General features: G+C 49.4%; 1 protein-coding gene across 1 annotated transcript in view; it reads left to right on the top strand.

Moving 5' to 3' along the window:
* The window catches only part of DNAH3 (dynein axonemal heavy chain 3), a 1,861,430-nt gene that overhangs the window by 1,189,473 nt on the left and 647,489 nt on the right, over nt 1-24,468 (top strand). The window contains exon 50 of the mRNA XM_069647670.1: nt 17,807-17,989. Coding sequence (XP_069503771.1) covers nt 17,807-17,989 — 183 coding nt within the window. The remainder of the gene's footprint in view (nt 1-17,806; nt 17,990-24,468) is intronic.

The following is a 24,468-nucleotide window of genomic DNA, read 5'->3' as shown; positions in this document are numbered from 1 at the left end:
ACCCTGAATCAAGCCTTCTTACGTTCCTCATAGCACCTCGATGCCTGTGGGCTGCAGTGCGCTCTATAAATCCAAAAATAAATAAATAAATAAAATGGAGTGAGAAGATGCTCTTTAAGCTGTGATTTAAGGGGGAGAAAGAGAGGAAGCGCGAAGAAAGAGGGGGAGAAAATTATAGTGCTTGAGGACCAAAAGAGAAAAGGAACAAAAGCAGGAAGAGGCACAAAGGAGGCCGGGGAACTACAAGTGGAAAAAGAGATTTTGAACGAAGAGAGCATGGGGTGAGTACTAAGAAACAAGGGAACCAAGATATGGAGGGGCTTGGCCATAGAGACCTTTAAAAACAAGGCATAAGGAATTGAAAAGGAGTCGAGCATAAAAAAGACAGCCATTGGAGATGCCGAAGAGAAGTAGAAATAGAGTCCCGAGGTGAGAGAGAGCAGAGGTTATGAATAGACGAAGAATAAATCGATCTAAGAGGAGCATGACAGTAAGCCTCGAAGACCAAGGAGCTCACTAGAACAATAAAAAAGGTGAGAAAATACAAGAGAAGATATAAGAGATCTGGAAGCATGGAAAGTAAAGAACTGGCAGGTCCTACTAATGTTATAAAGTTGGAAATGGCATGAGCGGGCGATGGAGGAAATATGGGAAGAGAAAGACAACGTATAATCGTAGATTACACCAAGAATGCGAGCAGTAAGGTAGACAGAAAGGGAAGAAGGGGGAAAGGAGATTCAAGAAGGAGGGGAGAGTGAATAGAATCAGAAAACAAAGAGAAAGAAAGACAGATTTGGGAATCGTCCGCATAAAGGTGGTAAGAGAAATCATGCGAAGAAATTACTGAACCAAGAGGGAAAGTAGAGAGAAGAGAAGGGGAACAAGCACCGAAACCTTGGGAAACACTGTGAGAGAGGGGAAAGACAGACGAAGACTGACATGCCCAAGAAACAAAAAAAAACAAGGTCCTGTTCTGCGTTATTACATGCACATATATTGAATGACAGATTACGTGCCTTGTTTTTTTTTATAAATCTATTTTTATTGGTTTATTAAACAGAGAACAAAAGAAAAAAAGAAAAAGGAGAAGGTAGCACATTCAACGTGAGTACACAAAAGACATTAGGAGACCCAACATCAAGGTCGCAGTAGATAGTGCATAACATAACTCTTGACATCTGTGTAGTACGGAGAGTACGTGCATTGTTTGAGTTAAATCCTGATAGAAAATGTGCATTGTTTGAGTTAAATCCTTTGAATCTAATAGGATGGTACACAGTGGTACTACCACATTATCAAAGTGAATGAAATGTCCGTTTTTGGGTTTGTCTTGTAAAAATGTGTAAATACTAAGAAATTGTCTTGCGGAATAAATAAATAACCAAGGGTCCAAGTTTTGGTAACCCCAACAGTTCTAGTAATCTGTTATTCAATATATGAGTGTGTAATAATGCTGCAAAGGATCTTGTATGTGATCTCTCACCCTGATTATTTGTGAAATACTACAGTGCCCAAGAAACAGAAATGATACGTTCAGTGAGATAAGAGCGAAACCAATTCAGTACAGAGCCAAGAAAGCCAAGACAAGAGAGGGAGGAAAGAAGAATAGAGTGATTGACTGTGTCAAATAGCTGACAGATCGACGAGGACATGAAGAGAGGAGAGTTTGCCATAGCGAGAAGAGATTTAGATACAGCTAGAAGCGCAGTCTCAGTGGAATGTTGAGGTCTGAAACTGGATTGAAAGGGAGGAAGGAGAGAGTGTAGATTGACGAAGGGGGAGACTTGATTGTAGACCGTGTGCTCAAGTAACTTAGGTAACAAAGGAAGGCGAGAGATCAGACAAAAATTGGAGGGAAGAGAATAATCTAGAGATAACATATTAAGAATAAGAAGAATGAAGGCATGTTTGAAGGAAGAGGGAAAAATAGAGGAGGATAGGGATACATTAAAGAGGGCGGCAAGATAACCAGCAACAGAAGGATAGACAGCCACAATTAGAGAAGAAGGAATGAAGTCACCAGGAGCAGCAGTAGGATGCGCTAGGGCAAGGGAGTAAGACACTGGTTTTGGAAAGTCGGTGGAAGGAAGTCATCAGTGAGCCTGGGGTAGCACAGGAAAAGACGGTGCGGATGCAGAAAGTAAAAAAGACAGGATGGAGGACCGAAGAGGAGAGATCATAGAAGAGAAATAGGTAGTGAAATCAACAGCAGAAAGAGCTGAAAAAGAGATGGAAGGAGAAAGAATGCGTTTGAGGTTTTGAAAGAGATGAGGAGGATAAGAAGAGAGAGAATCGAAGAGAATATTGAAATAGAGTTGCATAGTGGAGAGAAGAGTATCATCGGTTGTATGTAGAGAAGACCTAAAGTCAAATCAGAGGATGCCCCTGTCTTAAGCCAACGCTGCTCAGTCTGATACAGCGGCCGAACAGAGGGCAGGAGTCATCCAAGGTTAGTATGGTTTATGTGACGGGAACAAGTGAGCAGGGGGATGAAGGAAGGTCAAGAGTATTTGTTAGGGGGGCGGCGTGGCCTGCACGCAAACGATGCAGACGTGAGCCCTGTGACCTCCTGCAGGCGCTGAATATATCCTGCTTTAACATCTTGATTTTGTGGGTTAAAAGCCAACAAAACACACCGATCAAACCTGTGAGGTGGGGGGGCCTCGGCTGACCGAGTCTGCTATGTCTATTTGGCCGGTACTCCTGAAGGCACACGTCTAAAAATGGCCGATGGCGCCGCGGAACTCGGAGGCAGCAACATAGACAACTTCTGATGGCCTCCCTCTAAGCATAACAAGAGAGGCAGGAGGTTGCGACCACCAGATCAGCAGACACCAACCCACTGGGGATCTGCCGAGGAACAAGAGATGCGGCAAGACACACACCCGGCCCGGGCTGCGTGAACCATTGAGGTGCGCGGATCTGGGAGACAGTGGGGGAAGAGCCGAACCCCGCCGAGAGAACATCCAGGAACATCCAGCAGCACACATCAACTAGACGACCAACAGGGGGGTGCAGTCCCAGAGGAAGCCCGCTTGTCCAGCAGCCGCGTGTGCTACGGATCACACGCCGCATACAGGAGGACGACCTACCTTCCCGGTTTTCGTGACAATCGCGCTCCGGCCCCCCGGTGGCGGCTCTGCGCGGGACGCACGCCCGACCGGACCTGGCCCAACAGCCCGTCCGTCCCCGAGTCTGGGGGTTGCCCTGAAGGCACCCGAGGCGGAGGCCATCTTGGTAGGCCTGCCACCCACGTGGTGGAGGAGGGTGGAACTGGACCCGCTAATCAGGTCAGAGCGTGCCTCAAGTAAGTGCCCCCCCCTGCCGAACCACCTTACTATTTGACCACTGCACCCTGCAGTGGCGTCTCAAGTGCCCGGTGGCCGGCCCCTGGAGCTTCACGGAGAAGTGCACACCGGAGGCTGAGGGGCGGCAGAGCCGCGGTGTGGCGGCCATCCTCCTCCTGGGGAGGCGCATGGGGGTGCTTGCTCTTGGGGTATGCCAGGAGGAAACGGGGCACCACCTGGGGCATGGGATACAATAGAAACAACACTAGGATTTACTGCCTCCAAACTCTAAACTTGTCCTGACACCTGCCTGCTGGGGATCTGCTGAGCGAAAGACCCGGGGTGGACTGGTGGGTCGTCTGATTGTTATACTTGGGGGGGGGGGGGTTGACCACCTGACCCTCCCCCCCCCAGTTGAAACTGTCTTCGGGAGCCCTCCACCTTAATCTGCTATCACCGGCCTCCTGCGGGAGATGGTTACATCTACAGTGCACTATATTAAAACTCTCTGTGTGGGTCTCCTGGGTTCCGCCATCAGTGGTACGCGATACGTATTGCTGACAAAGGGACTGCCTTGTGCGTGCAGCGGCGCTACGCCAGTCCTGAGGGAACACATCCTCCGAAAAACACTTGGTTAGACCTACCTTGGGGGGGGAAGACTCTTGAACCCTGCCACCCCCGGCCCACGAAAATTTACACTGAAAGAGGGTCTGCCTTGACCTACAGACAGCGCTACGTTGATCCCGCCAGCAGAGCACAAGCTCGACATAATCCGTGAAGATGGGCAAGGATAGACAAAAGAAAACTTCCACACAGAGTAGCATGGACCAATTTGTGATCGCCACCACCCCGGCGCCGACGGGCAAAACAACACGACCAAACTCCCCCACTGGCGAGGATACTCTTTCATTGCGGGATGTGATGGCTGCCATGGCCAGCTCTCGCTCCTCTATGGAGATCAAAATGGACAGCGTTGCGGCAGATGTCTCCTTCTTGCGTCATGATCTTCAAAAGCTTACCTCCCGAACTGGGGAGGCGGAACACTGTATCTCCGAAGCGGAAGACAACATCAACGGCATCAACCGGCAACTGTCACAAGCCCTGAACTGCCTGAAAACCCTAGAATCCAGGGTAGATGACGGAGAGGGAAGACCTCGCTGCAACAATGTGCACATTCTCGGACTTCCAGAGGGAGAAGAAGGACATAGCATGGAGCTATTTCTAGAACAATGGCTCACGGATATCTTCGCACCCCACTCCTTCTCAAAATTGTTCTCAGTGGAAAGAGCCCATAGAATGCCCTTTGGCAGGCCGATCCCAGGTGCGCCACCCCAAACGGTAATCGCTAAATTGCTCAATTACCTCCTCCAGTTGTCATGCTCGAAAGGGGCAATCACCCACAATGGATCCCGGATTGCATTTTTCCCTGACTATACCCAAGAGATGCAACGTGCACGGCAATCATTTGAGCCACTCAAGAGACAGCTGGCCCTCATGAACCTGAAATACGGCCTGCTCTTTCCATCACAACTCAAGATCTACCACAAGGGAAGGACAGTACATTTCACTGACCCGTAAGAGGCCTGGAAATGGGCAGATGCTCACATCGAGGGCGACTGGACCATGAGACCAACGAGACAGAGAGGGAGACCCCCACCTAGACTAGGACGTGCCTCCCCTGTGAGAGATCCAGAAATGCTGGGACCGGAAGCCCCGGAACTGGCAGCGGAATGAACGATGAGCAAGCTACGGTCCCGCACTAGAGAAACAATGCAGACTGTCGCAGTGCAACGACATGTTATTTCTTGACCTCTGGTTCTGCCATACAATTTAATCCAATACAAATGACTCAAACAGATGGCGCGGGAGGAGGGGCTCCAGGAAGGGCTACCCTCCCCGTTGATAGAGCCTTTTCCTTGGGTTTTTGTTCAGTACTGGAATTCTAGGCTGACGCCCTAAATCTTTGAGTGTCAGCAATGTTTGGGCGACAGGTACTTCGTGTTGGGGTGGAGTATAGGGAGGGGGAGTGAGGGGAGAGTTTGCATGGTTTTTTGTTGTTTCAGGGCTATCACATGTTCACACGATGATCCAATCACAACCCTTTATATGGACCACCTCACACTATTTCACAAGAGAACCTCACAGCACACACCAACGGAATACCGTTCCTTCTCTCTGATCATGACATCCTGAAAACCCCCCATTACGTGTGATAAATGGCATCCGCACAACCCCAAACGCCATCCTTTGATTGTCCCAGATCTCTTAAATTGCTCACCTGGAACGTGATCAGAATGGGTTCCGGCATCAAAAGGCGCCTTATTACGCAACTTCTGTATAGACACCCCCCCAATATGGCTCTGATAACCAAGACACACTTGGCAGGGTCAAAATGTGCTGTTTTTCAAAGAACTAATTACCGTCCCGCGTTCCACCCGGGATACAAAATGGGATCCAGGGGTACTCTTATCCTGATACATAAACGCGTCCCGTTCGTCCCAAAAATTGTAGAGCAGGACCCCAAGGGTCGATATGTGTTAATCTTGGGAACGCTTTGGGATGAGAAGCTGGCTATTGCTTCAGCGTATTCTCCACCAGGACTGCGGCAAGAATTGCTAGACGAACTGACCACTCTTATGGGAAAACATCAACCTGACATGTGGATCCTGGGGGGGGGACTTCAGCGATGCCATGTGTAATATCATGGATCACACCCACATTAGGCACCGGAACCCAGATACTCCCACGAAATTAGCTAACTTCATATCTGCCTTAGGCCACCAGGATGTGTGACGGGAGCTACACCCCGGAACTAAGGGATATTCTTTCCACTCGGGAGCCCACGGCTCCATGTCCAGGTTGGACTACTTCTTCCTTCCGAATACCGACCTGCACAGGGCAATGTCCACGGAGCTGCTTCCCCGTGGCATCTCGGACCATTCGCCAATGACGATGGAACTGCGAATGCATGGTATACTTCCCCCTAGAACATGGAGACTGAACAACTATTACCTTGGGTTCCCCCGAATTGATTGATCGCCTCACTGAAGTAACTAACAAATACTTTGAAATCAATGAAGATGCAGTGGACAGCCCGGTGACAATATGGGAAGCCTATAAAACGGTGCTGAGGGGAGAGATAATCTCCTGGACAGCGAATAGAAGGAAAGAACAGCTCCAAATGATAGTAGAAGCGGAAGGGGAGATGAATAGTTGGAAAAATAAATACATTCTCGACCCAACCCAGAGATTCACAGGTCCCTTAAACGCGCTAAAGCGCACCTTCGGAATAGGGTGATGGATAACGCCAAACAGGCCCACTGGCATTCCAGAGCAGGGCTATGTGAATTTGGGGACAAGGCAGGCAAAATGCTAGCCTGGCTCGAGAAGAGAGATGAGGAATAATGTCATGTCCAGGAAATAGTCGCTCCACACAACGAACAGTGCCATTCAGACGCCGAGATAGCGGAAGCTTTCGCTGAATTCTATGCTAACCTATATCAGGCCCCAGCTCTCTCACTGGACCACTCCTTTTTAGACGATATCCCACTGCCATCTCTTTCAGCGCAACAGAAGAAGCAATTGGATTCCGACCTGTCGGATGCAGAAATTTCAGAGGCCATAACATAGTTGCAGGCGGGGAAAACACCGGGCCCTAACGGATTCCCGTTTGAAACCTGGCAAAAGCTGGGCGGGGACAAAATAGCGCCCCCCTCCATATAATGTTTCTCTGTGCCTGTGAACAGGGCGCCCTTCCACTAGACTTGTGTAAGGCAACCATCGTGGTTATTTCCAAATTGGACAAACCCCCTGAAAGATGCGCTTCCTACAGGCCTATATCGCTAATTAATAGTGAAGCCAAGGTTCTCGCCAAACTCCTAGCTAACCGATTACAATCGGTCGCCCCCACTCTGGTCCACCCGGACCAATGCAGCTTTATGCCACATAAATCGACTCGAATTAATCTGCGACGCCTCCATCTGGCACTAGAACAAGCTCCCATTATAGACACACCACTAGCTTTACTGGCAATAGATTTTGAGAAGGCGTTTGACTCAATCCGGTGGGACAGCCTTTGGGAGATTATGCGATGCATGGGGTTTGGAAACACCTTTTTGGGATGGGTACAATTACTCTATACAAATACCGAGGCAGAAGTCGGGGTGAATGGATGGCACTCAGTCCAAGACCCACCTCAGAAGGTTGACATGAGGTTGGGTTGGAATTCATTGTCTATAGCCAAGGACTTAACCGCCCCACAGAGAGTAACTTTGGCAGAAAGGCGTGACCCTATGTTAGCCAAATCCAGGCCTACGCCTCAAGAAGAAGACTGTGGACACCAAGAGACCGGCCAACCGACGAGGACAGACTTGTACTGGGTCTGTGGCTTGACCAAGAGAGGGCACATCCACAAACCCCACGACAAAAGATCGGAGTGCTACAGATTTAGAAGCAAATGCATAGGAACATACATGTGTGACTCTAGAACGCCTGTTGCCTTTAAAAGATGGCCTCATCTTGAACCATGCTAACGCCTTGAGGCTATTCCACAACATGCCTCGGTTGGGTTTTTTCCAGTCAGACGACATTACGATAGTGGAATTTCATAAAGAACACATAACTGATAGGGTCATCCTCCACCTACGATCAAAGGGAGCTAAAACATCACTATTGGAAATGGCCCACCTATTACTCCCAATGGAGTTTGAATGTTGTGATCCCCAGACAAAAGAAACACCCAAGAACCCTAGTGCTCCTTATGGGAGACCATCCCCTTCCTTCCACAACGCTAACTTGGAGGAGAGACGAAATTGCGATCAAAAGTCTACCAACGAGAAGCTCCACGACAAGGCTCATCCAGTTTGCAAAGAGGAAACTGCAATCAAAGTCATGGATCCGGCAAGAAGACCTCAAGGCCCCATGAAGAGCACATTTAACAATAAAGGCCAAAATACACGCACAATTATTTGTGCCAAGGACAAGGACCTAAGAGAGACCATCCGGGAGGGCCTCCAGAGCAGCGGTAGCAAACATGATCAGAATTCGGATTAACTAAAAGTATTTTCCTGTCAGATGGCCTTCTGGAATACAAGAGGATTTACACACTTACCCATGGACCAGGACATTCAGTCCGGTTCGTTTGACATATTATGCCTACAAGAAAATTGGCTCAGGACGGCACCTGCCTTGGATGGCTATACCTCTTTATTTAGCCCTGCTTATGGAGGCACTAGAGGGCATCCAGTGGCTGGTCTGGTTACCTTTATAAAGAACGGGACTGGACTATAGATCAAATTCTTTGATTCCCTGAACTCCTTCGTGCAGATCATCTGCTTCAAGCAAGTCTCGGGAACTGAAGTGTGCCATGGTCTTGTGCTTACCATCTATTGGACTACTGCTGTACTAACCACCACGATGTTAACCAGTATAGTCATGCCTGCCATGGTTAAATGGGATTGCCAATTTAATCTGCACTACATAATAATTGGAGGAGATCTCAACTGGCCATGTATAGGAAAAAGAACTGGTCAATCCCCTTGGCCTAAAATTCAGCTTACCCTAAATGAGCGCAGAGCTGCTGAGTAGTTGACCCTGATGAACTCTCATGACCTCCACATCCTTAACAGTCAAACTGAGGGTGATCGCCCCCTTAAAACCACTTGGACCAATGAAAACTCATCTAGTATTCTGGACTGTGTTTGTCCCGAGCTCATTTATCCAACATACAATCTCTTTTGAAGTTGTGAAGAAGCCCTTCAGCGACCATGCGCTATTATGTTTTACCTGGAAGGGTTTGAATAAGTAAATGCGAAGGAAGAAACCGTTGGCTATCAAACCCACATAAGGGGCAAATCGACTAAGAATGAGGTGTCATGACATCATATGCTTCTCTAACAAGTCCTGCTGAGAAGAAGAAAGAAGTGAACTATGTGCCACTTTTGTTGTAGTATAACGTCAAATCTAAGCAGTCAACACCATCAGCCCCCGGCCCTACACACAATTTTGATTAAAGAATCAAACTGGGGAAAAAGGTACTGCAGAAAGATCTAAAAAAAAGCTACGCTGATGACAAGGTGTCCCCCCCCCCCAGGATCCAGAAATACAAAAACTGGCTGCTGTTAAACAAAGCCGTGATTTATCAGAACGAGTGCAGATCGCATGCTTGCAGCTCTTTGCAAAAAAGATGGAAGAAGCATCTGGCAAATGCTTACTGAATCCGGCACGGGGCGATCCATCTCACTCTCAAATGTGGTCACGGAGGAAGCATCAACAAACTTTTAGCAACAGCTTTTCAAACAAAAAGGACTAATACAGACACCATCCTTGAAAACAAGTACCGGATAGATGTTTCCGCTGTATTTTATGGACGTCAAGCTGTTTATCAAGAAAGCTAACCACTCCAGAGCCCCTAGCCCAGAGGTATTTACAAACTCCATGATCAAGGAAGACCCGGAGACCTGGATTCCTCATATTCAAATTATTTGCACAGATCATGAGAGTGGGCAAGATCCCGAGATCTTAGAGATCAACGACAATTGTTCCCATCTACACGCGTGGCACTACTGCGTTGCTAGACTCAATGGGCAAATTATTTACTCCCTTCCTTCTGAAACATCTGCAAATGTGGATCAAAACTGTGGAAAGAGAGGACCCCAGACAGACAGGATTCGCCAACGGTGTGCAAGCTGATCTTAACCTATTCTTGCTAAATATTTTGAAAGGAAAAGCCTTTAACGAGAAAATAAAAATCTATGTGGATTTGTAGACTTAAGAAAAGCCTTCGACAGCATAGATCGTCAACGACTGTGGAACAAAATGGATGTATGGAAATGACAACCAAATCTGCTAGATGCGACCAAGTCTCTGTACGGGTCTACCAACGTAGAAATCCGTCGCAACGCGCAATGTCTCCTGACGAGACCAATTTAACACCTTTGGCAGTTTAAAACAGGGGTGTCCACTGGCCCAAACATTATTCAGCCTTTTTCTCTCTGATCTCGGAGAGTGTGAACGCTTTTAAAAACCCAAGGAAAGAGCAGCTGCAGGGTGGTCCAGCTCCACGTGGGCACTCATTCAAAAGACTCTAGTGGTCCCCTTTTGTTAAAACTACAGATACTAGGAGGCCCTAGGAGAGCGGACGTAAGAGGTCAAAGTGGTCATACAACGGTCGAGTAAAACCCGTTGTACAATGGAAGGTCTTTGACCCGTTACCAAGAGGAAAGCTAAGGGAAGTGAATCCTGCATTGTGATAAAGCAAAGTGAACTGTGTAGCTGGCAAATTTGAACCCAGTTGAGGGATGCCTGCAAGTTGGGGTGAAACACTATAACCCTGTGAACATTGTGTTGACAAGAGTGAACCTGGCTGAGGGATGTCCACAGTGAAGGTTGTTTAAAAAGACATTGAGACTCGTGAATACGACAGATGAAAATATTCTGAGGGAAAGGCCGTAGTGAACACGACGAAGGGAGGCTAACATTCGAGAGGATCAGAGCCTGGTTGAGGGGGGTCCAGGGATGAAGAGTCATCACCCAACATAAAAGAATACGGAAAGGAACTTTTGTTTTGTAATTTTGACACATCAGGCCCTCGGAGGCAACAGACTTTGTAGAAAAGAGAATTTGTAGAAAAGAGACTTGTCCACTGTAACCTGGTGCTGGAGAAGCCCAGGAGTGTGCTGCTATCGAGAGTCATGTCTTGTCCCGTGATAAAAACGTGGGGAAGGGGGACCCCGGCTATAACATCCTGACTTATTTTGTGAACACTTCTTTCTTTTCTTGTGAACACCAATGCACACTCTTTTGTAACTTAGTGGTAAGGATTGGCAATAGTGTTTTTTCTATTTGACAAGACACCACTAGGACTGCCTTATTAATATTTTATGGTCGTAGGTTGCTCTCATCTTAGATTCAGGTTTAGATTAGGCATTTCTCTCACCCATTTATACAGTTTAATAAACACACTTGAACTGTGATCACTTGTCTGTCTTTACTGTTGCCACCATGAGTTCCTTACAGTGGGTATGGTCGAAGGGATTAGCACAGCTGTGGGCAGGCAGTGGTTGTGTTAATGGCATTAGAACACCCACAAGCTATGTGTCCCTTCTCACATGTCATCTCCCTACTACATGTACCACAGCATGATAGTTTTGGCTTAAAGGCAGTGTTGACATGTTACACCAACATTAAGGCTTTATGTAATTACCCCCTATATTCTGCCTCCACTTCTTTGGAAAATTAGCCAAGAAACAAGTCCTCCTGTTATGGCAACTCTGCAGCCGAAAAAGATATATGTAAGAGAAACTCTTTAACCTAAATTAGATATGGGTTAATCAGCAGGTTTTTTCTTATTGCTCCTATCTATGGTACACAGTACAGTCAACCAGTCCATCTTTCTCCAGCATGGGGTCTGGCATGGATTCACATGCTCATGAATATTCCCCGTCGTCAGGCTGGGAATCCTCGGTAAAGAAAAAAACAGTATCAGTTTGGTTTCTGATCTGTCTTTCGTAGTAGTAACCAATCACTGGTCTCTGCGTCATACTGACCACAGCCAATGACTGCCCTCTACCTAAGCACCGCCTCTGGCAGCCATCTTTAGATTTTTACAGCACGTTCATGTGTTGGGATCCTCGTGCTATTGCTCTCGAGCGTTAGTGCTATTTTTTTCACGTTTTTTCTCAAAAACTTCGTTTTTTCGGTCAAAAGAGCCTCAAGCTCCACCGACTCTCCATCCGATCAACGGTGACCCGTTTCGGATTCGTCTGCGCCCCTCAAGGGTGAATATTTCGTCGAGCTACGCTTTTGGAGGACTCCAGAAGTTTCTCAGGCCCGGTCATGGCCCAGGAGAAGGGAAGCTCGACGCCCGGAAAGCTGTTCTGGGTCTGCCCTGGATGCCAGCTGCAGAACGTCTTCAAGGAGGACGAACACTCTTTTTGTCTTTACTGCCTACATGAGGACAAGACGCACGTGGAGAAGGACTGTGCGTTTTGCGGCAACATGTCGGAGCGGACCATGAAGGACCGCCATCAACGTCTCGCCAACTGGCTAGAAGGGAAGAGCCCGTCCGGCGAGAAGAAGAGGAAGAAATCCGAGCGGTCTTCTAAGACCTTTGAGTATGCCCCGGCGATGGGGGTCCAACATAAGGCCAAGCACCGCGAGTCCGCTGGCACCGGGAGCGCCGAACGGTCGGGCTCTACGGGCGCCAGGCAGGGCGCACCCTCCCCGGCACCATCAACCACGAGCCAACGCTCTGGGTCGGGTAAGAGGAAGGCCGAGCACCCGGCAAAGCTCCTGGAGAGGCCCCGGTCGAGCTCGAAGGCGGAGGGGGAGCGAGGCAGTGTCCCCCCCCTCAAGGATAAGGCGGTGAGCGCACCTAAGGTGGTGAAGGCCTTAATCCATCCGGCCAAGCCCTCTATCGAAACTGTTGCGGCGGCCCTGGCTCAGCCTGTGGAGGCTACACCAGTGGTGGCGACCTCGGGGCTCAGAGTCTCCCTGCCACCTCGGAGGGAGTCCTCTTTTGTGCCCATCGATAGGACCCCCGTGAAATCCCCCGTGGGGGAAGAAAAAGGGGGGGCAGGGCGTCGTCGTAGATTCGGCCTCAACCTCGGAGGAGGAGCTGGTCGAGGTCTTAAGCCACGGCCTCGGCGTGGAAGAAGACCGGCCCGTCGGGATGGATTCCGACGCAGGGGCCGACAACATCGTCGAGGGTACCGACGGGGCCCCTGATCGCCCGTCGGATTCCCCTCTGCCAGCGCCGCGAGACAACTCGGCGGCCATTTTGTTGGCTATACAGTCCTTATGCTCAGAGATAAGGACGAGACTACCGTTGCCGACGGAACCTCTCCCGTCGGGGGACCCAGAACCGGGACCTTCTGGTGTTCCCCCTGCCAAGAAAAGAAGGATCCACCCTCCACCTCCTTTTCAGCCGTCGCGCCCCTTCCAGCCCTCCTCCCCGTCCACCCGAGGGGATGATACGGGGACTGACACGGCAGCGACGGGTACGGGCGACGAGGTTTACGACGAGGATGTACCGTCGTCGCCTCCCACCAGGGCTTCTCCGCCCGACGAGATTGGATCGTTCCACTCTATGATCGCCAGGGCATCCGAGCTTTTCCAACTCTGCCCTGAGGAGAAGAAGAAGGAAGGTTTCCTTTATCAGCGGCGCGAGGCCAAGAGGAAGACGGTCCTCGCGGTGCCTCTATTGGACGACATTTGGGATGAGGGCCTCACCCTCCTCAAGAACCCTTCCACGACGCCAGCTAGAAGAGACCGGTACGAGAAAAAGTACCGGGTCCCGGACACGGCCCCCCTGTGCCTCCGGGCGCAGCCTACCCCGGACTCCGTCGTCTCCGCGGCGGCCAGGAAAAAAGCGGGGGGGGTGCGGCCTCCACATCGACTTCCCCACCGGACGGCGAGGGAAAGAAATTGGACGCTATGGGACGCAGAGTCATCTCGTCTGCAGCGACGACGATTAAAGCTGCCAACGCCTTGGCTATCGTGGCCCGATACGACAGGGAGCTCTGGTACAAACTGGCTCCCCTGCTGGACTTCTTGCCGGACGACAAGAGGGCAGAGGCCCTGGAGATCCTGCAGGAAGGTGAGGTGGCTTCGGGCCACGCCATTACCGTTGCGACGGACATCGCCGACACTGGGTTCCGCCAGTTGGGCAACGGCGTTTGCCTTAGGCGGCGTGGATGGCTCAAGGCTACGGACTTCCGTCAAGACGTTCAGACCAGAGTCCTGGACATGCCCTTCGATGGGAACAACCTGTTTGGGAAAACAGTGGACGATTCCCTTCAGGCCATTAAAGCGGACACTGAGACGGCCCGGGCCCTTGGAGTTCTGCAACAACGACGGACGCCCTTTCGGAGCAGCGGAGGCAAGGGCGCCTCCAAAGGTTCCGGCGGCGGTTTCTCCTCCTACCGTCAAGCAGCCCGCTCGTCGTCTCAGGAGGCCTACAGAGGACGAGGCAAGTCTGGCGGACCCCGCCGTCGTCGCCAAGGACAAGGCGCTAAAGCCTCGTCGAAGCAGGATTGAACCGGCCGGGGGGTCGGGCCCCCACCGCAGCACCCCGGTGGGAGGCCGGCTGGCGAGCTTCGTCAGCATGTGGGAGTCCATCTCCACCGACCGTTGGGTGCTGGACGCCTTGGCCCGGGGCCACACGCTCCAGTTTCAAAGAAAGTATCCGCGCGTCCCCCCCGTGGCCAGGAAAGAACTTCACGTCCCTCAACTTCTCCTGGATGTGAAGGCGATGCTCAAGAAGGGCGCCATCGAACTCGTCCCAAAGAGGCTTCGGGGCTCCGGAGTCTACTCGAGATACTTCCTCGTGAAGAAGAAGACGGGGGGATGGCGCCCCATCCTGGACCTGCGACGTCTGAACAAGTTCATCAAGGCGCAAAAGTTCCGGATGGTCACCCTCCAGCACGTCCTGGGTCAGCTGGAGGAAGGAGACTTCCTGTCGTCGTTGGATTTGGAGGATGCCTACTTCCATATTCCCATCTTGAAGGGGCACCGAAAATTCCTCAGGTTTGTGGTCCAAGGGCGTCATTACCAGTTCAAAGCCCTCCCCTTCGGTCTACGGTCGGCACCCAGGGTGTTCACCAAGTGCCTCGCACCGGTGGCGACTCAGCTGCGCCGCGAAGGGATCCACGTCTACCCCTACCTGGACGACTGGCTCATCCGAGCCAAGACAAGGGAGCTCACCGTGGTTCACACGGCAAGGACCGTCCAACTTCTCACGGACCTGGGATTCTCCGTGAACTACGCCAAATCCCACCTGGTGCCCGCGCAAGACGCTCTGTTTCTGGGAGCGAGGCTCAACACAGTGTCCCTTCTGGCCTCCCCGTCGGAGGAGAGGACCAGGACCATCCTGGGCAAGGTGCAGCGGATGTTGGTGGACTTCCACCTCAACGAACCCTTGGTGTTGCCTGTATTCTTCCCGTCGCCTTCGTCGCCGGCTGAGAGAACTTTGCACTCGCTGGATGTGGCTAGAGCGCTTAAGTTCTACGTGGACCGCACGAAGTGTTTTCGGAAGACGTCACAACTCTTTGTGAACTTTGGACCTGTCAATCAGGGGAAGGCTCTCTCGAAGGCTTCCATTTCCAGATGGCTCTCCGGCTGTATCATGTACTGTCATCGGTTGGCAAACCGACCGCTGCCTGGCCGTCCGAGAGCCCATTCCACCAGAGCGATCGCAGCTACCACGGCGTTCCTTTCTGGTGTGCCCCTGCTGGACATATGCAGGGCTGCTACGTGGAGGTCGACGCACACCTTCACGGAGTTCTACTGCGTCGATCGGGATTCCAGGGAGGAGTCCAGGGTCGGCCAAGCAGTGCTGCGCAACCTGTTCGCCTGAGGTGAGCCTGGTGGGGAGGTAAGATGCTTAATGTTGAGTTTGATGCAATGCTTAATGTTGAGCCTTTGCCACCTCCCGTGGTTGTGCATGTGTGTACTGCTATGTATTCTTTATTCATGAGCATGTGAATCCATGCCAGACCCCATGCTGGAGAAGGAACAAGTTACTTACCTGTAACTGTTCTCCAGCATGGGTCTGGCATGGATTCACATGCGAACCCTCCTGCCTACCCCTCTGCGGCTCTTCACTTGGTCATACTGCCACTTCACGTGCTTCCAAATCTGAAGATGGCTGCCAGAGGCGGTGCTTAGGTAGAGGGCAGTCATTGGCTGTGGTCAGTATGACGCAGAGACCAGCGATTGGTTACTACTACGAAAGACAGATCAGAAACCAAACTGATACTGGTTTTTTCTTTACCGAGGATTCCCAGCCTGACGACGGGGAATATTCATGAGCATGTGAATCCATGCCAGACCCATGCTGGAGAACAACAGTTACAGGTAAGTAACTTGTTCCTTATCTAACATCTGAGGGGCTTCATGGAAATAGCAAACATACCTATAAAATGGACTTCATAATCCTCTAGCTCAGGCCCAAACAGATCCCGACATAGGTTAGATTGGAGAACATTGTTCTATCTTACCGAGTACCAGGCAAATATAAATATTTGCCCTATACTTCCGGTAAAACGAACTTGAAAACTCTGTTCTGTTGTTATTTTGTTTTGTAAACATATATATCCAAACACAAACTGGACAAAATAGCTAAAGTACATCACACATGTCCAAAGCTCAGACGTGAATATCTCTGAGTGAAAGGCTCAGATGTCTGCTTCAACAGCCATCACCTAAACCTTTTAAAAGAGCTCGAAATTACGCCCTTGCAAAGGCTTTCAACTAATTCCTAATTTTTCCAAAAACACACACAACTCAAATTATTCTCCAGTGTGGTAAACGTTACTGGGGCACTTCTTTTTATCCAATCCATTGCCACACCCTGAAGTTGCATTTTACACTAACCACTCCCTCAATAACCATAAGTACATGAATGGTGTGCTTCGATTGATTATTTTTTGTTTTTTTAAAGAATTGTACAAATGAGCTTTACTTTCATATAGGCAAACCCCAAGGGACCAACATCGGATAATGTTAACAATAACATTATTTTGGAGGAATTAAGCTTCAAGCAGTTGTCCACCAATCAACCACGATTATAAGGCACTCAAACACCTCACCAGGCTTGAAGGCTTAATCCTGGTACCTTGTTACATAACTTTAACTTTCCCACTTTAAAGCTGGACATCTTAACATTAATAGGCTGTGTCATTCTCCAATTTGAAAAGTAGGAATAAGCAGCAAAGTTGGGATACTTGTTGGATCTAGTGATCCATTGATATACAATAATCTTATTAATAGAAACAGCAGTGATCTTTCTTCACAAATGCCCGTTGTGAGAGAGTCACTTCTAGTGTGGTCAAGAAGCAGGAGTCTGGGGCCCACCCTCGGTGCGATGTGATCCCCCAGGAGCTGATATATGAGAATCCCCACGATCCACCAGCCGCCCACTGCCATCCTGTTATGGCCATCCACCCAGGGGGAATCTTCCCCGTATAGCCCATGTGATGTATTACAAAGACCTCCAGAAGGGGTCCCCCACAGTAGTGTCCCATGAATCCTGGAGTTCAAGGAGGCAGGAAATAATGGGACAGCGATGCAAGGTTGTATTGAGAGCAAACACTGTACTAGCATCATCTTTCCCATGCTATCCGAGAGTAATCGGAGGGCCTGTTCGTTGAGTAGGAGAGTCTCACGCCATTCTTCCCAATTCCTGATAAGTGGCGAACAGGGTTTGCTTAAAGGAGTGCAGACACGAACAAGTGTTGGTGTGGAAGCGGAGGATATGAATGCTCAGATTAAAGGTACATGTTCAAAAGGCTTGGTTAAAAGGTTTTCAAGAACTCTTAAGTAGGTAAAATAGCTGCCTGTAACCTACAGGCCACAAGATTGAATCCAGTTGACGCTCACTCAGTTATTCACCCTCAGCTCAATGAAAAGAGTGCCATTAAGTTGTGTAATAGTATAATCTGTCGTTTACAGCAACAAGAAGCACAACTGTAGTAGCCTAAAAGATGTCATAATCATTTCCTGACCTTTTTTTTTCTTAGGTTGCCGTGATGCAAAAAGAACTAACAGCCCTTCAACCCGAGCTGATAAAAACCTCTGCAGAGACTGCAGCCATGATGGTGAAAATTGAAAAAGAGACCATAGATGTCGATGCAAAGAAAGAACTAGTGTTGGCAGATGAGCAAGTGGCCAATGAGGCTGCAGCTGCTTCCAAAGCTATTAAGGTACAACAGACCATGTATATGCTCAGAACCACATCACACATTCTTCAAATAGTTTTAAGATAGTTTTATAAATATCATCTTTGGCTGTATGTACACGTTTACTATTCAGTTTACTACGATTTGTAATCTGATACACAGTGTCAAGCGTTTGTTATGGGGGGGAATGGCGATACTGTGAACATGGTACCCTCTTCTACACTGCCAAGGAAACTGTGAATTCATCAATGCTTCTTTGCGACTACTTGCCCTTATAGAGGGGAAGCTGGAGTTCGTTCCTCCAGTGTGAATTGGCAGTGTTTTTCCTTACTCAACAGACACAGGCAGACCACAATAAGGTTTTGAACAACCCAAGCACCTTACGGACTGTTTATGGTAAGCACGCGATTGAAGTTGCTCTTATCTAACTACGACTGCCCTATGTAATAGATGAGGAATTGCATCTTTGGCACTCATGTAGGGGCGCCAATCAATTAAATTGACATGATTGCCCTAGTGAATGCAGTTTCGGCCTGTGCACCACCTGGATTAGGGATAACATATGCAGGCCTGAAACTGGTTTTAAAATGGCTCACTATTGGGGGCATAGCCAAGATGGCAGAGAGGTGAGACGTGAGCCTCCAACCCTCTCTGTCCACCAGACCGAAGCACGCTAAGTGATGCAACTGATTAGCCCTGTGGGCGGGGGGGCCTGGCAGCGCTTCTGTTTCAGGAGGCGGCTGCAGTGACTGTCCGGTCTCTCAGCAAACCACACATGAAGAGTTGGGGCGGCAGGCGAGGCGGGCGAGGCGGCTTGTTGATGTGGTCATGGTGGCCCATGGCGGGTTCCCAAAACAGCAGTTTACTATATGCTTACAGCAGGTCTCGTAGGGTGAGCAGTCAGCTCAGTACCATAGGCGGCAGTGAGTCGGCCCGGATAAACTGAAAGAAGCCGGTGAGGGAGCGACGAGAGACCCGATCACCGGAGTTCTCCCAGGCCTGCTGCCGTGCAGTGGACTATGCTGGTGAGCGTTGGTCGGGTTCTCCCCGGCAGAGGAAGCTGGGCAGGAGACCTGGCGGGGAACGCAGCCCTGAGGAGACGCTGCAGCGTCGAGGTGGGCTGGAGTGCCCAGCCAGCAATACACAGCCTTCCCTGCCTAGCGAGATGCGGCCCTGGAGCACTTGGGCTCCTGCGCCATGCACAGCGCAACACCATCTCGACCAGCAAGTTACATAGAAGTGGGCAAACCCGCAGAGACTGACTGACGGAAAGAGGCTGCAGGCTGGCTTTGCAAAAACTACGGCTGTTGATGAAGTGATGGGTCTCTCCTTCCTGTGTCTGTGGGATGCATGAGAAGTTCCCATAACGGTGGGTATTGGGCCAGCTAACTACACTCAGGAGGGGGAAGTGTGTCTCTTGCCACCCGAGGGCCCATTGCACGGAGGCGGGAGGGTGTAGCCCTCTGGAGTCTGCGAGTCCCGGGATTGCTCGGTGGGTGCTCCCCATGGGGGGGCATTAAGAAGGCCACCGAAGAGGGATCTGCTTCCCAGGCTTGCATGATGTGAGGCTGAGAAGAGCAGCTGGGACTAATTATCCACTCTGGTGATCAACATCTAGTCAACGACCAAGTCAATTCCAGCTATCTCATCAACAACCAAGTCGATTACATCGACGCCAACCACCTCCAGAGCCACTCTGTCGGTAAAAACATCCTCATTGATGGCCAAGTCTGCTCAAAGAGACCATTGGTTTCGTAATTTCTAAGTGGGGTTGCAGTGAATCGAGGGGCCCTGTCCGCAGGCTGACTCGTGCTCAGCCATTGTTTTCACTGGCCCCAAATGCACGGCCTGCTGTCCTCTGTCCAGCCATGGGCCCCCTTAACAGCTGCTACAACAAGGAGCAGACTCTGACATGGACATTCAGGAGGAGGTGTTTTCTGACAATGATAAAGGCGATGTGCTTCCACCTACGAACATGCCAATACCACAAGCTCCAACTAAGCAAGCTCTGCTCAATTGTAGCCTTCTCGCGGTACAGGTTCCAAGCAGATCTGTGTTGAAGTTAACTTGTCCAGGTTCCTACTCCTTCAGGCTCACAGGACATGTCTATGGATATTTTGTCCACACTGCAAACGCTGGTTTCAGAGCTTCAGCAACACCTCCCAGCATCACCACTGCCTCCTCCCTTGCAGCATCGTGCTTTTCCTGTTACCAGCCGCTCTCAAAGATACCTGCACTGATGCTGATGACTATCTGATGGATGGTTCACCACTCACTAACTAAAATGATGAGTTTGAACACCTAGTGCCAGGTGATGGTGAGTCAGCAGATCTACCTCCAAGAGATTTCCCTCCAGACAAAATTGGTTCTTTTCATGCTCTCATGTCGCGGGCAATGAAATTATTTGATCTTATCCCCGATGAGCAGAAAAAGGAGGGGTTCCTTTATCAAATGCATGAGTATACGAGAAAGTCAGTGATAGCCATCCCTGTGCTGGATGATATTTGGGAAGATGGCCTTCTGGTTATGAGGAATCCGTTCACAGCGCCGCCCAGAAAAAGATTGCTTCAAAAAGAAGTACAAAGTCCCAGATTACAGACCTAAATGTCTCTACACACAGCCCAGCCCAGTCTCATCAGCTGCCCGAAAGCTCTCTGCAAATCTGGATGATTTTGGCAAACGTGTCATTTCTACAGCTGCTACAACCACCTGAGTGCCAAACTTAATGGCAATTCTCTCCCTCGATGACCGCGAGCTATGGTTCAAGCTGGATGCAATACTTGACTTGCTACACGACGACAAGTGAAAGGAGGCATTTACACATCTGTATAAAGATGAGGCAGCATCAGATCATGCCATCTCCTTTGCTGTGGACTTCACAGACATGGGATTCAGCCAAATGGGTAACGGGGCTCTGTTGCACCATCAGGGTTGCTCAAAGCCACCAACTTCCGGCCTGAATTTCAGTCCAAGGTGGTGGACATGCCGTTCGATGGCATTGATTTATTTGGCAAGAAAGTAACAGTACAGGCCATTAAGGCCGAGACAACACTGCTCATTCTTTGGGGACTCTGCAATAGGGACGCCAATCCTTTTGTTTGGGGAAATTCAGATTTCAAAGGAATTTGTGAGATTATAGATCCTCCTAAAGCCCACAGGGATCCCACACCAGCAACACCCAAGAGGTTTACAAGGGCAGATTGCAACAGTATCATGAAACCAGCTTCGAAACAGTGTTTCCTGCAGAAACCAAGTGCCAAACCAGGACTGACCAGGTTCTGGCTCTACCCCCCCACTTCAACACCCACTAGGGGGTTGGTTTACCAACTTCATCACGCAGTGGAAGTTCATCACCACTGACGAATGTGCGTTATGCATCTTTCAACGCGGCCACACTCCGGAGTTCACTGGGCCTCTTCCCTCCATTCCTCCCATTCCAAAGGTGGAAAAATACCTGCCCCTGCAGTCCCTCCTTGCACAGGGAGCAATTGAAACTGTACCAGCACATCTGCGAGTCACCGGAGTGCAGATACTTTCTGGTAAGGAAGAAGTTGGGAGGCTGGAGACCCATATTGGACCTCCCAAGACTCAAAAAATTCCTCATGTCCCAAACCTTTTGCATGGTGATGCTCCAGCACATCTTGTGTCAGCTGCAAAAAGGGTACTTTCTCTCCTCTTTAAACCTAGAGTATGAGTATTTCCATATCCCCATTCATCAGCAGCACAGACGTTTTCTCCGCTTCAAGGTAGCAGGAAAACCTGACTAGTTACAGGCCTTACCCTTCGGCCTAAAAGCAGCGCCATTGGTGTTAAGCATTCATTACTCAATCCTTGAAGGCAGCCTTAAAGACGAACCTAACAAACTTGGAAGGAAAGGTTTATGGTTGGTTATTACTGTTACCGGCTTCCCATACACAAAGAGATGGAAATGCCTGTAGCCCCACAACACTGCAAGCACCTCTCGTTCAATCTGCGAGTACCACTGTTCAGTGGCAGATAGTGCCCTACTGGCAGCTACTGGCTTGACCTCACCCCTCATGTTCATCTGCGTCAGCGGAGCTCCGGGGCCAAACAGACTTGCATCAACTACCAGCTCTGACGTCTGGCCAGGATCAAAGAAAGCCATGGTGCTTTCTGCTGTGAGCGCCCTCTTGATTTCCTCAAACACATCCTGCTCCAACGGAGTAAACTGTCATGAAGTCTATTTCTTTGTCATATTACGAAGGGGCTCACACAGGGTAGCCGGGTCCTTGATAAACCTCCCACAGTAGGTGACATACCCAAAAACCTCAGTCCCTCTGATACGCTCTCTGAGGGCTTAGCACTCTGGATACCCTTCTCCATGGGGGATGGGGGAGGCTACTGAAATACCTCCTTCTTGAAACACAAAACCGAAATATTCTAGTCTTTTCTGCAGGAATACACATTTCTCTTTGTGCAGGGTTAGGCAACAAACAACCAAATTCTTGCAGAATTTGGTTGTTTGGACTTGCGTGCCACCACAATCGGGGACACCCATAGGGTGGGACCTCCACTGGCTCAATTATCTCCATCTGTACTCATTTCTCCAGCTCTTGTTCCAGCTATTCCCTAAGTTGAAATGGGATGCGCCTCTGCTTCAGAACCACTGGCTGAACCCTCTCATCTATATGTAGATGAATGGGGTCTCCTTTAGTCATCCTGGTGCCTCTGAAAACTGTGTTGAATCGCTCAATTGGTGACTGAACATCAATGTAGACCCCAAATGCAAAATTTACAATTTTGATAGCCTCCACCGCCGCACAGCCCAGAAGCGTGTCCTCGCTCACTTTGGTCACATAGAACTTTGCAATGCATTTTAATGCTGGCTGTGCCAGGTTTGCGCACAAAACAATTGCAAGTGTAAAACACATTCTCATGCTGTTTGTTAATTCAGTTATGCTCCATGCCACACGTCTTGCACCATAACCAGTTTTATAGGCCCAGGGTGTCCCCTTTGTACAGTGCTCTGTTGCTTCCCAGATTGGATTGCGCTTTATAAATCCCTTCCATACATACATTTAATTGGACACCCCCCCCCCGCGCCCAAAAAAAGTATCCTCTTTGCCTTCCTCTCATTGTTTATGAGGCCTACTAATGAGTGGGTATAACACAAGGAAAATTATTTTGTTTTTCATTTGAACAGATTTCAAACGTTTTCTAAGATATTTAATATATATTTTACAGACCTGGAAAATCTTAATGTTTTCGCCAAACACAGTTTAGATTTTCCAGATGAGGTCTGTCTGCAGGGGAAATTATATCATATCTTTCTCAAAATGCTTGAACAGGCGTACAGTTGTTACATGGCCAACTCTGACTTGTGCACATTAACAGAACTCAATGTTAACACACAGGCCTGCTGTGCTGAAGAAATCTTACAGGGACACAAAGGGGTTATTTAGGGGACAATAGACTAAGACCGCACTGAATGAAACAATATTTAAGTGCAGAGCAAGCACACAATTACAATTATATAGCTTGCTGGGTTCTTAAATAGTTGTTACAAAGTATGTGATGAAGATGTCAAATTCAGACTACGTCTCAAAAAGGGACATTCAATTAGCTGGTAGTAGACAACAAACATCTAAAACGTATTTGTCTCTCGCATATTTCTATTTAATACTGGCTTTGCAGTCAAACACTCTTTGGCCATTTGCACCAATAGGTGCGAAAGGAGATGAGAAGCTGAAACCAGCAGAAAAGGGTTCTGTGCCCAAGGTTCTTTTTTAAGCAACTACAGGGGCCGAATTGCAAAAATAAAGCAGACCTCCATTTAAATTCTGCGTTATTTCTGCAGGACGGGTAGCATAGATAATATTTGAAAAAGAACAGTTGGGGACCCAGGCCCTCACATACCCTCCTCCCCAGCGCTTTAAGTGGCACTGGAAAATGAGCCGGGGCTCATCAAGTGCGCGGCTTAATGGGCTACAGGCACCCCCTCCAGGCATCCTTTTGCAGAGTCAGTCTGAATGTATTTGCTAAAGTCTTGCCTGGCAGGGGACAGCGCCTTGCCCTTTGAGCCTTAATGGTGGCGCTGCCCTTCGCCAGGCTGGGGAGAGGCAGCTAATGAGCGGGAGCTTCAGGCTTTAAAAAAGAAAAAAGGCCTCTGCTTCCAGCGGCCTTAACTTTCTTCCATAATGGTGGCGCCAGCCTACGTGCATCTCTTGCTTGAAAGGGTGCAGCGCCACTATAATGGATTAAAGGCGTGCGTGCCTTTCTGAAACCTAAAGCTCTTGCACATGAGCAAGAGCTTCAGGCTTTAGAAAAAAAGCCTTGTCCTGTAGCGGCCGTGACTGCCAGGGAAGATTAGTGAACGCCAGCAGCATTGTTGAGCCTGCTGGGGCTCGTTCCCAGCTAGCCCTGGCCCACTTAAAGCCTTGCCCCTCCCCACCAGTCCCCCATATACTAGTAAGTACCAATAATTTGACGTTTACAAAGCAGTGCTCATTGCTCGTAACTGGTAAGTGGCAATGATTTTATGG

This window comes from Ambystoma mexicanum, chromosome 2q (assembly GCF_040938575.1).
Source record: "Ambystoma mexicanum isolate Mex_15411 chromosome 2q, UKY_AmexF1_1, whole genome shotgun sequence".
In the NCBI taxonomy this organism is placed as follows: Eukaryota; Metazoa; Chordata; class Amphibia; order Caudata; family Ambystomatidae; genus Ambystoma; species Ambystoma mexicanum.
Note: the sequence above shows the minus strand (reverse complement) of the source record. Positions and strands in the feature narration are given on the sequence as shown.